Source organism: Cucurbita pepo, chromosome LG19 (genome assembly GCF_002806865.2).
Source record: "Cucurbita pepo subsp. pepo cultivar mu-cu-16 chromosome LG19, ASM280686v2, whole genome shotgun sequence".
Lineage (NCBI taxonomy): Eukaryota > Viridiplantae > Streptophyta > Magnoliopsida > Cucurbitales > Cucurbitaceae > Cucurbita > Cucurbita pepo.
This window is the reverse complement of record NC_036656.1, coordinates 215715-229046: the sequence shown is the minus strand read 5'-3', so window position 1 is coordinate 229046 and position 13332 is coordinate 215715. Positions and strand designations below refer to the sequence as shown.

The window sequence follows — 13332 nt, the reverse complement described above, 5'->3', positions numbered from 1 at the left end:
AAAGTATATATTATGTTCAACATTTACCAGGCAGGTGTCGAGCACTCATCAAGCAAATTAAATGAACACATGATACTATAAGATATAAGAAAAATATGTATGTAATTTTTGTGTATGAAATACATTTCTAAGCATATAAATGCATAAAATTTAATCTATTATTTTTTAATTTTCTTATATAAAAATGATATATATTTTAATAAACATGCGAGTATTGTAGATTTTTTTTAAATGATGTGTTCGCTTGGGAGTATTAAAAATCAATTTTTGTTTCCCGATCTTGGGAGTATTCTATCTTCAACCTTCGTCACTCCAAAACCCTAAAATTTAATTTGATAGTTTAGTCTTAGAATCAATTTGATAATGGTCACGTTTATTTAACTCAAGAATCCCTCATATAGGAAGAGCTTTGAGAATTTCTACGTTTTTTCTAAAAGAAAAATAAGAACAAAAATTAATTAAACAAATTGGAGTGGACACAACATAGATAGATATGAAGACATAGACAGCATGTACCAAAAGTCGACATACATTATCTTAATGTTCCGTGGGCACACCACTCCACACCACACTGGCTCGCCTAAGCACCGCCTGTTGTCGCCAACCAGTCGACCTTGGCACCTCATTCACGCCGCTCGCCGCTTAACCACAGAGGATGAGGCTCCGTACGGGCGCCAGCAGCTTACATGCACGTCGTTGACTGCCTTGCTTCGTCGCACCTTGTGTGGGACTTTCATCCAACCATCAGGACACCAAATTTTTGGAGGTTGAACGTGCTGTCCAACAAGATTTATCAACCTTTTTAGATGAATTAGGATAGAACCCCACTGGTCTTTATGATTTCCATTTTGATTAACATCAAATTATCAACATGTAATTACACTTGTGTTGCCGATGATGAGATAAACTAGGCTTCATTGCGTGTTAAAAGCAGAAGCAAAAGCTCTCGAGTGCCTCATGAAAATTAGTTGCCCATTCTTAAGCAAACCAGAGACCCATTTGAAACAGAGTGGTGGCATGTTTGAGCAGAAGAGAATTTAATGATAACCTTCACTCTGAAGCTGCTGAAGATGAAGAAAGGAAGTGCAGGTCTGTACGAGGCATTTCATCAAACAGGTAAGGAGCATGAAGTGCAGAGGAAATTATCCTCGATTCCCATAACTCTGCATCTTATCTCAATCGGGAGAATGGATTTTTAACGCAATAATTGAAACATAAATTCATCCCAAAATCTCAATAAACACACAAGAAAGAAGAACGCAGATACTTCTAATCATTTAACCCTAAACCTCCAAACCACCCAAATCTCTGAGATTTCACGCACAAAACCAATGGTTTCTTCCATCACAGCCCACATTTCAGATTCAAAAAGCTAAAAGAAAAAACGAAAAAATAAAAAGAGAGGAGAGCCAAAAAAAGTTAATTTAGTCTGTCAGACCGCCATGCGACCATCCCAGGCAGGGCGAACCTACCTAAGAACGATCATCTACAGCCGCAGGACCAAAGGGCCGTAAGCCGTTAGTCACGCTCTAGTCGCACAGCAGTGGTTCATCCACCAGACTTTGGTTCTTGTCTCCTTAGAACTCAAGGACACAGTTGTACAACCTATAGAACAGATCCTGTTCAAGTAAGGTCGTGCTCCAATGCCTTCATCTGCTTACTTAAATAGGCTTTCTCTTATTCGCCAATTTCCGATGTGGGATATCTGACATGACTGACTTAGTGACTTGGGCCAAATCAACAACCCTAAATACCCATCAAATCAGCTCGTTTAGAAATTCACAATTGTCAATTAATAATATATCTTTATTTTTTTATGATATTTTTTTTCATATATATACCACTTTATTTATTTATTTATTTATTATATATATATTAATAAAAACTATTATATTAAATTAGAAAAACTAATCGATGAGATTTTATTAAACTTCAAGATATAAGCTATTTTGCTTATCTAATGTAACCCATTTTTCATGTGAGTTTTTTTTTCTTAAATTAATTGATTTTTAAAATATATAATCACTTTGCATTACTTATTTATATATATATATATATATATATATTGTCGTATTACCAAATATGTCTTAACCAATTGAACTATACTCAAGTTGTCGAGTGCATTTGGTATTAAATGTATCTGTTAGACAAAATGTCACAACGAATGGTTCGAAATGTGTTAAATAGTATAATCTACAAAATCGGGAAGTGGAATAGATTTCCACAATCTTGTAAGCATTTAACATGCGTAGTAAAAAATCCCGACACAAAATTTATATGTAACAACTCAAACCCACCGCTGACCTGTTAAATATCACCGTTAGCCTCATTATTTTTAAAAACGCGTTTGTTGGAAGGAAGTTTCCACGCCCTTATAAGGAATAATTGATTCCCCTCTCCAACCGATGTGGGATCTCACAACCCACCTCATTTGGGGGCTCAACATATTCGTTGGTACACCGCACGAAGTCTGACTCTAATATCATTGGCTTGAGCGGTTACAAATGACATTAGAGTCAATCATCAGACATGCGAGGCACTAGTTGGAGTAGGACTAGACCCTCTTCATAGTATATACGTTTTAAAATCATGAGACTGACCACGAATACGTAACGAGTGATCAGATCTCAAGCAGACACCAAGAGTATATACACTGATAGGTAAGTTTTGAAGAACTTCTCTTCTATGATAAACTATATAAGGTGTGAACTAAGAACAACATGCTAAGGAGATGGTGGCTATAAGTTATAGCAAATTCATAAACTTATGAACAAGTTCATCAGTATGATGATTAGCTTACAACAAAGAACTCTATATTCATCTTAGTCTCTATCCTTTACGAGATTTCCGATCATGTTTACCAAAGACGGAGTTCCTTTTGCCATGATTTCAATCCGAGAGGCATTCGATGCGTGCGAGAATAAGGAAAGTCCAAAGAGTAACAGCTCGGGAAGGAACAGTCGAGACGACAAAAAACCGTGCCAATAACGAGGTTCAAGATCGAAAAATGCATCAAAAAACCTTCTTGTTCCCTTTAGATCAAGCTTCAACAAGATATCCATCCCGAAACAGAAAAACTCCCTCTGCCTCCTCCGTTCGATAGGCCATAAATCTCCCCAAACTTCAGACGATATCTCGTCTCCCCTGAAACGTCCATCCGAACCAAGACACCGAACTATTGCACTGGCAACAATAGGTGCTGCTGCTAGAGTTCTTGCTACCATATATGATAAGATAAGGAATCACTACAAGGGGAGTAAGATTCGGATTACCTTGTTGATCGAATATCTCAAGCCAAGAACACTTTGTTTGAGATTCGAATCACTCCAGAAGCAAAATCGATCATGTCTAGCTTCAATGATTCTTGTTGATCAAATATCTCAAACACTTGTTTGAGATTCGAATCACTCCACAAGCAAGATTGATCATGTCGAGCTTGAATGATTCTACATGCAATCTAAACTACATAGAATTGCAAAGAAACTTAGCCATTGGCTAAAGAAAAGCACAAATGCTTCTTTCTATATTTTCCAAGTCTACCTTACAAATACAACATACATGGCTTTATATAGCCTCAAAATGAAACTACTAAAGGCATTCCAAGAGGTGTAACATTTATACTTAATGGCCATAATGAGCCATTATGTAAATGTAACCTAAAAATACAATAAATCTAAATTACTCTAAATTGTAACCCACCCAAAATTTACAACAATCAAACTTCATTCTTCTTCAATGTAGCATGAGTTGAAACATCCTTTGATAATTTTGACAACCTTTTCTTCACATCTTCATTGAAGTATATTGTATGATTGAGTCTCTTGGTTCATATCAATATATCCCGTCGAAGGGTGCACCATCCCCGCCGTTCCTCCGATTCCAACGACTCTTTGAGGAAGAACAGGCAGTTGTCCACCCATTGGAATGACACAGTGCTCATCTTCTTCAATGCTCTTCACTTTTATGCCTAAGTGCTTCAATCTTGCATCCATTCTTTCCTGGATATCGCTCATCTGTAGTCCCGGTCGAGCTACCAAAGAAGTTTCTTCGAGAAATATTCGATTCGACGAAAAGGGCATCGCATAAAGAAATGTGGGAATTTTGCTATTTCTCTCCTTCAAAACCATATTGTTATCCAAATGTGAATCCCTCCAGTCCATAAACACCATCTTGTCAACATCGAACGGATGTTCCTCGACCTCGGCTAAAATCCCGTATGCTACTTGGTAGCCTGGATTGTAAGGCTTATCGTATCGAACGAGGCATCGAGAGAAGCCAGTAGCATCAAGAACAATGGCAGCTTGAATGGTCACACCATCATTACAAATTAACAAAGATTTAAACTCCTCATGTATAACTTTAACAACTTTAGCTTCATGAAACTTAACACCATTGGCAATGCACTTTTGCAACATTTTTGACTTAAGCTGCTTTCTATTAACCCTCCCATAAGGCCGACCAAGATCTTTCGTCGATTGTTCATTCGTGAACACGACAGCACCGGACCATGTCGTGTCGAGACAGTCGAGCAAATCCATTGCCTCGAACTCATCCACCCAAACTCCATAATTGTTAGGCCAAATCAACTTGGGAGATGGATCAATTGAACAAACTGAAAGCCCTGCCTCTGAAACCTGCTGTGCAACAGCAAGCCCTGCAGGGCCACCTCCCACAACTGCAAGATCGACGACGAGGCCTCTCGACGGATCGTAAATGGGAAGCTCAACCTCAAGAGTCTCCTTCTTGGCCTCAGGAACAAGCTCCAAAAGAGCGCTGCTTCTCACATTGACACAACCCCCTTTTTTCCTTTGAATCTTATGAAACTTTGTACTCCTCAAACCATTCAACTTTTCAGAAACCCCATGTAATGGTTGCATAAAACCATATTTGGTATTGATTTTAAGCAAAGAATCCATGGTTTTCAGCACAAAACTCCCAAAACCCTAAACAAAATACACTGAACAGGGCAACCACAAGCAGAATTTTCAGGGAATCCCCACAGAAACCCAATATCCAGAAATCTCAAGCAAGTATAAGCAGTAAAACGAGGAATCGAAAAGGGGTTTTCAAAAATTTCAAGAAACCCTCAAGAACTGAACAAGAAACAGGATAAATTCAATGGAAATCGGTGTTAAAGATTAAGATGCGTGTGTTTTGAGGCGAACCTGAGGAGGCGGAAGGAGCTCCATTCGGTTCCAGTGGATTGGAGAGATGTGGAATGCGTGTGGCCAGTGGCCAATTGATGAACTGACGCTGCCGTCCACTCTTCTCCAAGAGATGGAAATTAGAGGAATTGGAGAAGATTGGGGATTTGGGCGTGTCCCCACTTGGGGCATGGCCCCATACTTGCCAATTAATGGCGGTGATAATAGGAGTGAATATCGCTTGCTCAATTTGATGTCTCCATTGCTTAAAAAGAGTTTGACAATGGTGGCTGTTCTAGTTTTAGATTTAGTGTACTCTCCAAGATGATTCCTCTTTAATTCTGATTACGTCATTAAAACAAAGTCGGGAAAAGTAAACAAGACAAGACAGTCGACAACAACAATAATTAATTAGTTAATGGTGCATTTAATTCTCACACGATGCAATGGTGTCGCTTAAGGTGACAGAACAACCTATGCTCAAGCCTATAGTCGCATCCCCGTTTTAGTACATTTTGAGTCAATTAAGGTCTGGTAGGCCTAGACGTGATTCAGCCGAATGGTCATACAAAATCTAAGTGGGAGGAGTTGACAACGGGTTGCATCCCTTACACAGTAGTACATTATATGGCATTCCATGTCTACCAGGCAAGCGTAGACATGATTCTATCGAACCGTCATACACTTAGAAAATACAATACATAAACTATACATCATGAAAGTAGTAAAAGAAAGCAATAAAGTGATACAACTAAGGATTATATACATTTTTATGCGAACGATTATAAGTTGTGTGCATCATTTAAGTAACGATCAAATTATTAGGATGTAAGTGTAGTTGTGTTGCCGATGATGACATGAAGTAGCCTTCATTGGGTTTAAAAGCAAAAGCAAAAGCAAAAGCTCTCAACTGCCTCATGAAAATTGGATGCCCATTGTTTAGCAAACCCAGAGAGAGACCCATTTGAAACAGGGTGGTGGCATGTTTGAACAGAAGAGAATTTAATGATAACCTTCACTCTGAAGAAGAAGATGAAGAAAGGAAGTGCAGCAGGTTTGTGTGAGGCATTTCATCAAACAGGTAAGGAGCATCAAGCGGAGTGGATACATATTATATTCTCCACCATTCCCATAACTCAAAACGTAAATTCATCCCAAAATCTCAATAAACACGGAACAAGAAAGAAGAACGCCGATACTTCTAATCATTCAAACCACCCAAATCCCTACGATTTCACGCACAAAACAAAGGGTTTCTTCCATCACAGCCCACATTCCAGATTCAAAAAGCAAAAAGAAAAAAACGAAAAATAAAAAAGAGGTTTTTTTGAGTCTGTCAGACCGCCGTGCGACCATCCCAGGCAGGGCGAACCTACCGAAGAACGATCATCTACAGCCGCAGGACCAAAGGGCCGTATGCCGTTAGTCACGCTCTAGTCGCACAGCAGTGGTTCATCCACCAGACTTTAGTTCTTGTCTCCTTAATACTCAAGGACACAGTTGTACAACCTATAGAACAGATCCTGTTCAAGTAAGGTCGTGACCTGATGCCTTCATCTGCTAAGTTAAATAGGCTTACTCTTATTAGGCAATTTCCGATGTGGGATAGAAGTATTTTTATTAATTTAGCTTTAAATATATAATTAAGTCTGAATATCCATTTAAAACAGACGCATTGCCATAAGCGCATACATACCTGTTGTCTCTTTCTCCCCCAAGTCTCCAAATCCTCCAACTCCAATTTCGGCTACCAACTGGTCAATTCAATTCGTTTACAGACCTTTTTCTGTATAAGCACGGGAAGAATCGATCTTAACCCACTCCACCAGACACCATCAAATGCTCAAGCTTCTTTCTCTCCGGCGATCCCTTCATCTCCACCACCGCCGTCCCCAATTTCCACCCACCGTCGCCATTTCCAAACCCCCTTTAAATCCCACTCGCCAATTTTCCACTGTTTCTCCTCCACCGCCGTCGTCCTCTTCCGAGTCCGAGCTCCGCAAGTACCTTGGCTATGGCGCCCTAGTCATTTTATGCGGCGCCGCCACTTACTACTCCTTCCCTTTCCCCGAAAACGCCAAGCACAAGAAGGCCCAGATCTTCCGATATGCGCCTCTCCCCGAGGATCTTCATACTGTGTCCAATTGGAGTGGTACTCACGAGGTTCTTACGAGGGTGTTTCACCAGCCGGAGAATTTGGAGCAGCTTGAGGAAGTGGTGAAGGAGTCTAATGTGAAGAAGGCTAGGATTCGGCCTGTTGGCTCGGGGCTTTCGCCTAATGGGATTGGACTGTCGAGGATGGGGATGGTGAACTTGGCGTTGATGGATAGGGTCTTGGAAGTGGATAAGGAGAAGAAGAGAGTTAGGGTTCAGGCGGGAATAAGGGTTCAGCAGCTTGTCGATGGAATCAAGGAGTATGGGCTTACTTTGCAAAATTTTGCTTCTATCAGGGAGCAGCAGATCGGTGGCATCATTCAGGTTATTTTATGAGGATTTCTGTGGTTTTGATGTTGTTCAATTGCTAATTGAAGTACTATGTTGGATTGTCTGCTGCATTTGATCAATTTGAACACTTGAACTTCAATGCCATGGCTGTATGTCGGATAAATATGAGTAGTTGTCTGTCCAGGGCTGTAAATTAGTTTGTTTGCAGTGAAGAAATTTGATCTTGCAAGCTTCCCATCTATTTTGATTGGATTGTATTTTGTATTTTGTATTTTGTATTTCTCCTTGTGATAGAATTGTCATGGATATGATTTTAATGGCTGTCCAAGCTTAGAAGTAGTGCTAGTACCATTCAAGAGGTGAATTTTGAGACAAAACATATCTCGTTCGAAAGAGAAACGATCAAATTGTTTTTGTATTCACATTGTACGGGGTAATAATCCACCTTTTGTGGGATTATTCCCGGGAAGAGAACGGAAATAGGCTGCGGATGCTGGTCGTGGTAGGTTCGAGGATCTTTTATTTGTCCTCAATAAAAGCTAGGATGTTCATAAAAAAGATTTGATTATTTAGGTGGCAATAACATGTGGGATGAGATGAAAGTTTGGTGGTTTTTATTCTTTATGTAAAGTCTTTTTTAGTCTCCTTTGATTTTGTAACTAAAAGAACATATCATCCTGTCTTTTGGTTTCTTTAATGAAATGTTTCCAATCCTCCTCTCCACAAGGTGGAGATCCTGATATTGCATGTAATATGACATTTTGATTGTCATGTTTTTTCTTGAGCTGAGCCGATTATGCTTCTAGGTCGGTGCACATGGTACTGGTGCAAAATTGCCTCCCATTGATGAGCAGGTTATTGCTATGAAATTGGTCACGCCAGCCAAGGGTACTATAGAGATCTCCAAAGATAAAGATCCCGAGCTTTTTTATCTAGCTCGCTGTGGTCTTGGCGGCCTTGGAGTCGTCGCTGAAGTAACCCTCCAGTGCGTTGAGAGACAGGAACTTGTGGAACACACGTATATTTCGAACATGAAAGACATCAAGAAGAACCACAAGTAATTATGTACTTTTTGATTGTTTATTTTATGCCATTCTATAGTATGTTGCATACTACAGTTAGAAATGATAGTGTATTGTGATATAATTTGATTTATTTTGTCAGTGAACCGTCTAAGTTCTGAAGTTCTCTATCTTTGCAGGAAATTGTTGGCTGACAATAAGCATGTGAAGTATCTGTATATTCCTTACACGGATGCCATTGTTGTTGTGACTTGCAATCCTATCTCAAAATGGAGAGGTCCTCCCAAATTTCAACCGAAATATACTAGTGATGAAGCCATACAGCATGTTCGTGATCTCTATGTAGAATCTCTTAAAAAATACAGGTTAGTGCCGTCTTCTGTTTGAGTATTTCGTTATCTATAATTTTAGGATGTCGGGAATGGGTTGAAATGGAGATAGTTAATATTTATCATTGTGAGATCCCACATCGGTTAGGGAGGAGAACGGAACATTCTTTATAAGGATGTGAAAACTTCTCCCTAGTTGACGTGTTTTAAAAACTTTGAGGGGAAGCCCGAAAGGGAAAGCCCAAAGAAACAATACTTGCTAGCGGTGGGCTTGAGCTATTACAAACGATATTAGAGCCAGACACCGGGCGATGTGCTAGCGAGGAGGCTGGGCCCCAAAGGGGTTGGATTGTGAGATCTCACATCGGTTGGGGATGAGAACGAAACATTCTTTATAAGGGTGTGGATACCTCTTTCTAGTAGACGCATTTTGAAAACTTTGAGAGGATGCTTGAAAGGGAAAGCGTAAAGAGCACAATATCTGCTAGCGGTGGGGTTAAGCTGTTACAAATGGTATCAGAGACAGACACTGGACGATGTGCCAACGAGGAGGCTGAGCTCCGAAGGGAGTGGACATGAGGCGGTGTGCCAACATGGATGCTGGGCCCCGAAAGGGGTGGATTGGGGNGAACGAGTGCTAGCGAGGACGCTGGGCCTCGAGGAGGGGTTAGATTATGAGATCCCACGTCAGTTGGGGAGGAGAACGAAACATTCTTTATAAGGGTATGAAAACCTCTCCTACATCAATTGGAGAAGGGAACGAGTGTTAGCGAGGACGCTAGGCCTCGAAGAAGGGTTAGATTATGAGATCCCACGTCAGTTGGGGAGGAGAACGAAACATTCTTTATAAGGGTGTGGAAACCTCTCCTTACGTTTTAAAAACCTTGAGGGGAAGCCCGAAAAGGAAAACCTAAAAAGGACAATATCTGCTAGCGGTGGGCTTGGATGGTTACATTTATCCTCTTAAATCACTTTTTATTCCTTTTGTTTTGGTTACCCCTTATCTTTTGGTTGATATTTATTTTTTTTATCATGAATTTAAAATTTTGTTCGAAGTACTATTCATTTCATTTGATTGCTTGCTTGATAATTGCAGTGCTAGTGATGAAAGAGATATAAATGAGTTTTCATTTACTGAGTTGCGTGACAAACTACTTGCCCTTGATCCTCTTAACAAAGAGCATGTTGTGAAAGTCAATCAAGCAGAGGCTGAATTCTGGAGGAAGTCGGAAGGATACCGAGTCGGATGGAGCGACGAAATTTTAGGTTTTGATTGTGGTGGCCAACAATGGGTCTCCGAGACTTGTTTTCCTGCTGGTACTCTTGCAAAACCTAACATGAAGGACATTGAATACATAGAGGAATTAAAGCAGCTTATTGAAAAAGAAAACATACCTGCACCTGCTCCCATTGAGCAGCGCTGGACTGCTTGTAGCAAGAGCCCCATGAGTCCAGCTTCAAGCTCAGCTGAGGATGATATATTCTCTTGGGTAAACTCTAAACATCAATCTTTATATTTTCTCTCTTTCAAGTTCTGAATCTATACTCGTGCAGCGATAAAGCGGAATGTTTAGAGATACCCTGCAAGACCTTAGAACTTAATAACTTGTAGTTCATCGTCGTTTTTAGAGTTAGATTATGATTTAGATATATGCAAAGTCTTCTTGTAGATTAGATTAGAGGGAATGTCCTCGAGTACGTGGGCTATTCGGCATAAAGGGACAAGCATGAGATATTTTTCAAGACATAGCCCACTGCTAGCGGATATTGTGTTCTTTTGGCTTTACCTTTGGAGCTCTCTTTTAAGATTTTTAAAACGCGTCTACTAGGAGGTTTCCACACCCTAGTAGACAAGTTTTAAAAAACTTTGAAGGGAAGGCCGAAAGGAAAAGCTCAAAGAGGATAATATTTGCACGGGCTGTTACACGTAGTGAAAGTATAAATGAAGTGTCATAAAGTTACTTCTAAACGGGTCAACTCGAGTGTGGTTCGTTGTTTGGTTATGTTGTGCATTTAATCAAGGATCATTTGATGCGAACAGGTCGGAATAATAATGTACCTGCCTACTTCAGACGCACGCCAGAGAAAGGAAATAACAGAGGAGTTCTTTCACTACAGACACCTCACTCAGACACTGCTGTGGGATCAATATTCCGCCTTCGAACATTGGGCTAAGATTGAGGTACCCAGTTTCAAAATCTTGTTTCTAAACTACCTCGAAGTATAACGAACGATTAACCGAGCAAAATGGCATGAAAAGTTGACGTCTTTGAACGAATGTACTCTCAGGTTCCAAAGGACAAGGATGAGCTTGCAGCTCTTCAAGCAAGACTTAGGAAACGGTTTCCTGTCGATGAATACAACAAGGCACGAGGGGAATTGGACCCGAACAAAATTCTTTCGAGTAACAAGTTAGAAAAGCTGTTCGTGTCATCGGACGTGGTCTGAGATGCACATTTGTTCTTAGTGATCAATAAGTTATGCTATATCCAGTTGGGTAGGTGCTGATTTCTTGTGTTTACTGTACATTTTTCACAGGAATGCTGTATTTCTCATCTCCTGTGGTATATTTTTGCCATAAAAAGTCTACTTGTGGAAGGAATTTCTTCACGTCACGTTGTTCATCACAGTTTCAGTTTCAAATAATTATACCAAAATTTTGATACTGATATTTACTTGTGAAAGCTTAGAAAATTGATATAATTATAAGCTTCCAAAGGTAAATAAGGCTACAAATTGATACATTTATGAACGTTGAAGGTTTTAACTGATATAAATGTTCGGTTCGAGGTTATGTAACATAAAATAATGATAAATAAAGTTAGAAATTTAGTTGATATTTTGAAAAATTAACGTTATATATGAAATTTTTATAAAATCACAAGAACTAATTATTATATTTTAGGGAAGAAATTGAAGGTTTTTGAGAATAAGAAAAATTATGTAAAAAATAAAAAGAAATATAATAATAAAAAGATATATTAGTAGTGTGCAATTGTGTATTTCTAAACTAAATTAGCTGATTTGATGGGTATTTATAGCTGCTGATTTGGCCCAAGTCAATAAGTCAGTCAATATCCCACATTGGAAATTGGCAAACAAGAGTAAGCGTATTTAAGTAGGAAGATGAATGCTTTAGAGCACGACCTTACTTGAACAGGATCTGTTCTATAGGTTGTACAACTGTGTCCTTGAGTTCTAAGGAGACAAGAACCAAAGTCTGGTGGATGAACACTGCTGTGCGGCTAGAGCGTGACTAACAGCTTACGGGCCCTTCGGTCCTACGGCTGTAGATGATCGTTCTCGGATAGGGTTCGCCCTGCCTGGGATGGTCACATGGCGGTCTGACAGACTCAACTCTTTTTTTGGTTCTGCCCTCCTTTTGTTTTCGCGTTTTTTCTTTTTGCTTTTTGAATCTGGAATGTGGGCTGTGATGTAAGAAAGCCTTTTGTTTTGTGCCTGAAATCTCAGAGATTTGAGTGGGTTGAATGATTAGAGGTATCGCCGTTCTTCTTTCTTCTTCTGTGTTTATTGAGATTTTGGGATGAATTTACGTTTTGAGTTATGGGTATGGTGGAGAATATAATATGTATCCACTCCACTTCGTGCTCCTTACCTGTTTGATGAAATGCCTCACACAGACCTGCTGCACTTCCTTTCTTCATCTTCTTCTTCTTCTGAGTGAAGCTTATCATTAAATTCTCTTCTGCTCAAACATGCCACCACTCTGTTTCAAATGGGGGTCAACCTGTATGGAGACTTAGAAATGAGAGATGTTCTCTAAGTGCGTCAATGAGGTCTAGCTGGGTCGGCGACAACAACCGATGCTGGGGCAAGCGACTGTGGTATGCGTGTGCTAGACGGTTGTAGGGGCATAGGCAGGCAACGGTTGGCACAAAAAGAAAATGAAGGAGAGAAAAAAAGAGATGCAACTGGTGATTGACTGCTGGGCGCTTCATCTGGGGCTGCGTGCATCTGTGAGAGGAGGGGTTGGGCTTAGCTCAGCTTCTACGGTTATATCTTCCTCCCCTTCACAAAATTTCATCTCTTTCCATACCTAATCTCTTACTCTTGAAAGAGTTCAGGATACTTAGGCATCGATTCATCTTCTCGCTCCCAAGTAGCCTCTTTAGACGATTGACTCTGTTATAAGACATTGATAAGTGCAATCTCTCGCCTACGTAGCATCTTCACTTTCATCCCCGTAAGTTGTATAGGCTCTTTTCATAATTCAAATTCTCACCCAATGGTCAAGACTTGAAATCTGTCACATGTGACTAGTCTACCATATACTGTCATAATATTAACACATGAAACACGTTATACTTTTGAGAGGGTAGGTGGCAAAGCCAATCGATAAACTATATGTCTAACTCATGTATTGGCTTAACT

The 13332-nt window shown here is 39.9% G+C and overlaps 2 protein-coding genes, 1 long non-coding RNA gene and 3 other non-coding genes across 6 annotated transcripts; 2 read left to right on the top strand and 4 right to left on the bottom strand.

Annotated features, from left to right (window-relative positions):
• Nucleotides 1–408: 408 nt before the first annotated feature.
• Nucleotides 409–1702, bottom strand: LOC111781079. Its single transcript, XR_002812946.1, has 2 exons — nt 882–1702; nt 409–776 (listed from the first exon to the last, which is right to left on the bottom strand). It is a non-coding gene; the product is annotated as an uncharacterized LOC111781079 (long non-coding RNA).
• LOC111782345 lies at nt 1427–1637 on the bottom strand. The gene has a single exon (XR_002813094.1). It is a non-coding gene; the product is annotated as a small nucleolar RNA U3 (small nucleolar RNA).
• Nucleotides 1703–2645: 943 nt separating the features above from the next.
• LOC111781078 (lycopene beta cyclase, chloroplastic-like) lies at nt 2646–5394 on the bottom strand. The gene is made up of 3 exons (XM_023661496.1): nt 5166–5394; nt 3839–4957; nt 2646–3226 (listed from the first exon to the last, which is right to left on the bottom strand). Exons 2-3 carry the CDS (start codon nt 4914–4916, stop codon nt 2823–2825), a joined length of 1482 nt encoding a protein of 493 aa, XP_023517264.1. The 5' UTR covers nt 4917–4957; nt 5166–5394; the 3' UTR covers nt 2646–2822.
• A 1080-nt stretch (nt 5395–6474) lies between these two features.
• On the bottom strand, nt 6475–6685 carry LOC111782347. The gene has a single exon (XR_002813096.1). It is a non-coding gene; the product is annotated as a small nucleolar RNA U3 (small nucleolar RNA).
• Nucleotides 6686–6804: 119 nt separating this feature from the next.
• Nucleotides 6805–11605, top strand: LOC111781077 (L-galactono-1,4-lactone dehydrogenase, mitochondrial). Its single transcript, XM_023661495.1, has 6 exons — nt 6805–7622; nt 8396–8646; nt 8791–8976; nt 10037–10430; nt 10982–11122; nt 11230–11605. Exons 1-6 carry the CDS (start codon nt 6984–6986, stop codon nt 11386–11388), a joined length of 1770 nt encoding a protein of 589 aa, XP_023517263.1. The 5' UTR covers nt 6805–6983; the 3' UTR covers nt 11389–11605.
• Nucleotides 11606–12082: 477 nt separating this feature from the next.
• Nucleotides 12083–12294, top strand: LOC111782348. Its single transcript, XR_002813097.1, has one exon. It is a non-coding gene; the product is annotated as a small nucleolar RNA U3 (small nucleolar RNA).
• Nucleotides 12295–13332: the final 1038 nt, after the last annotated feature.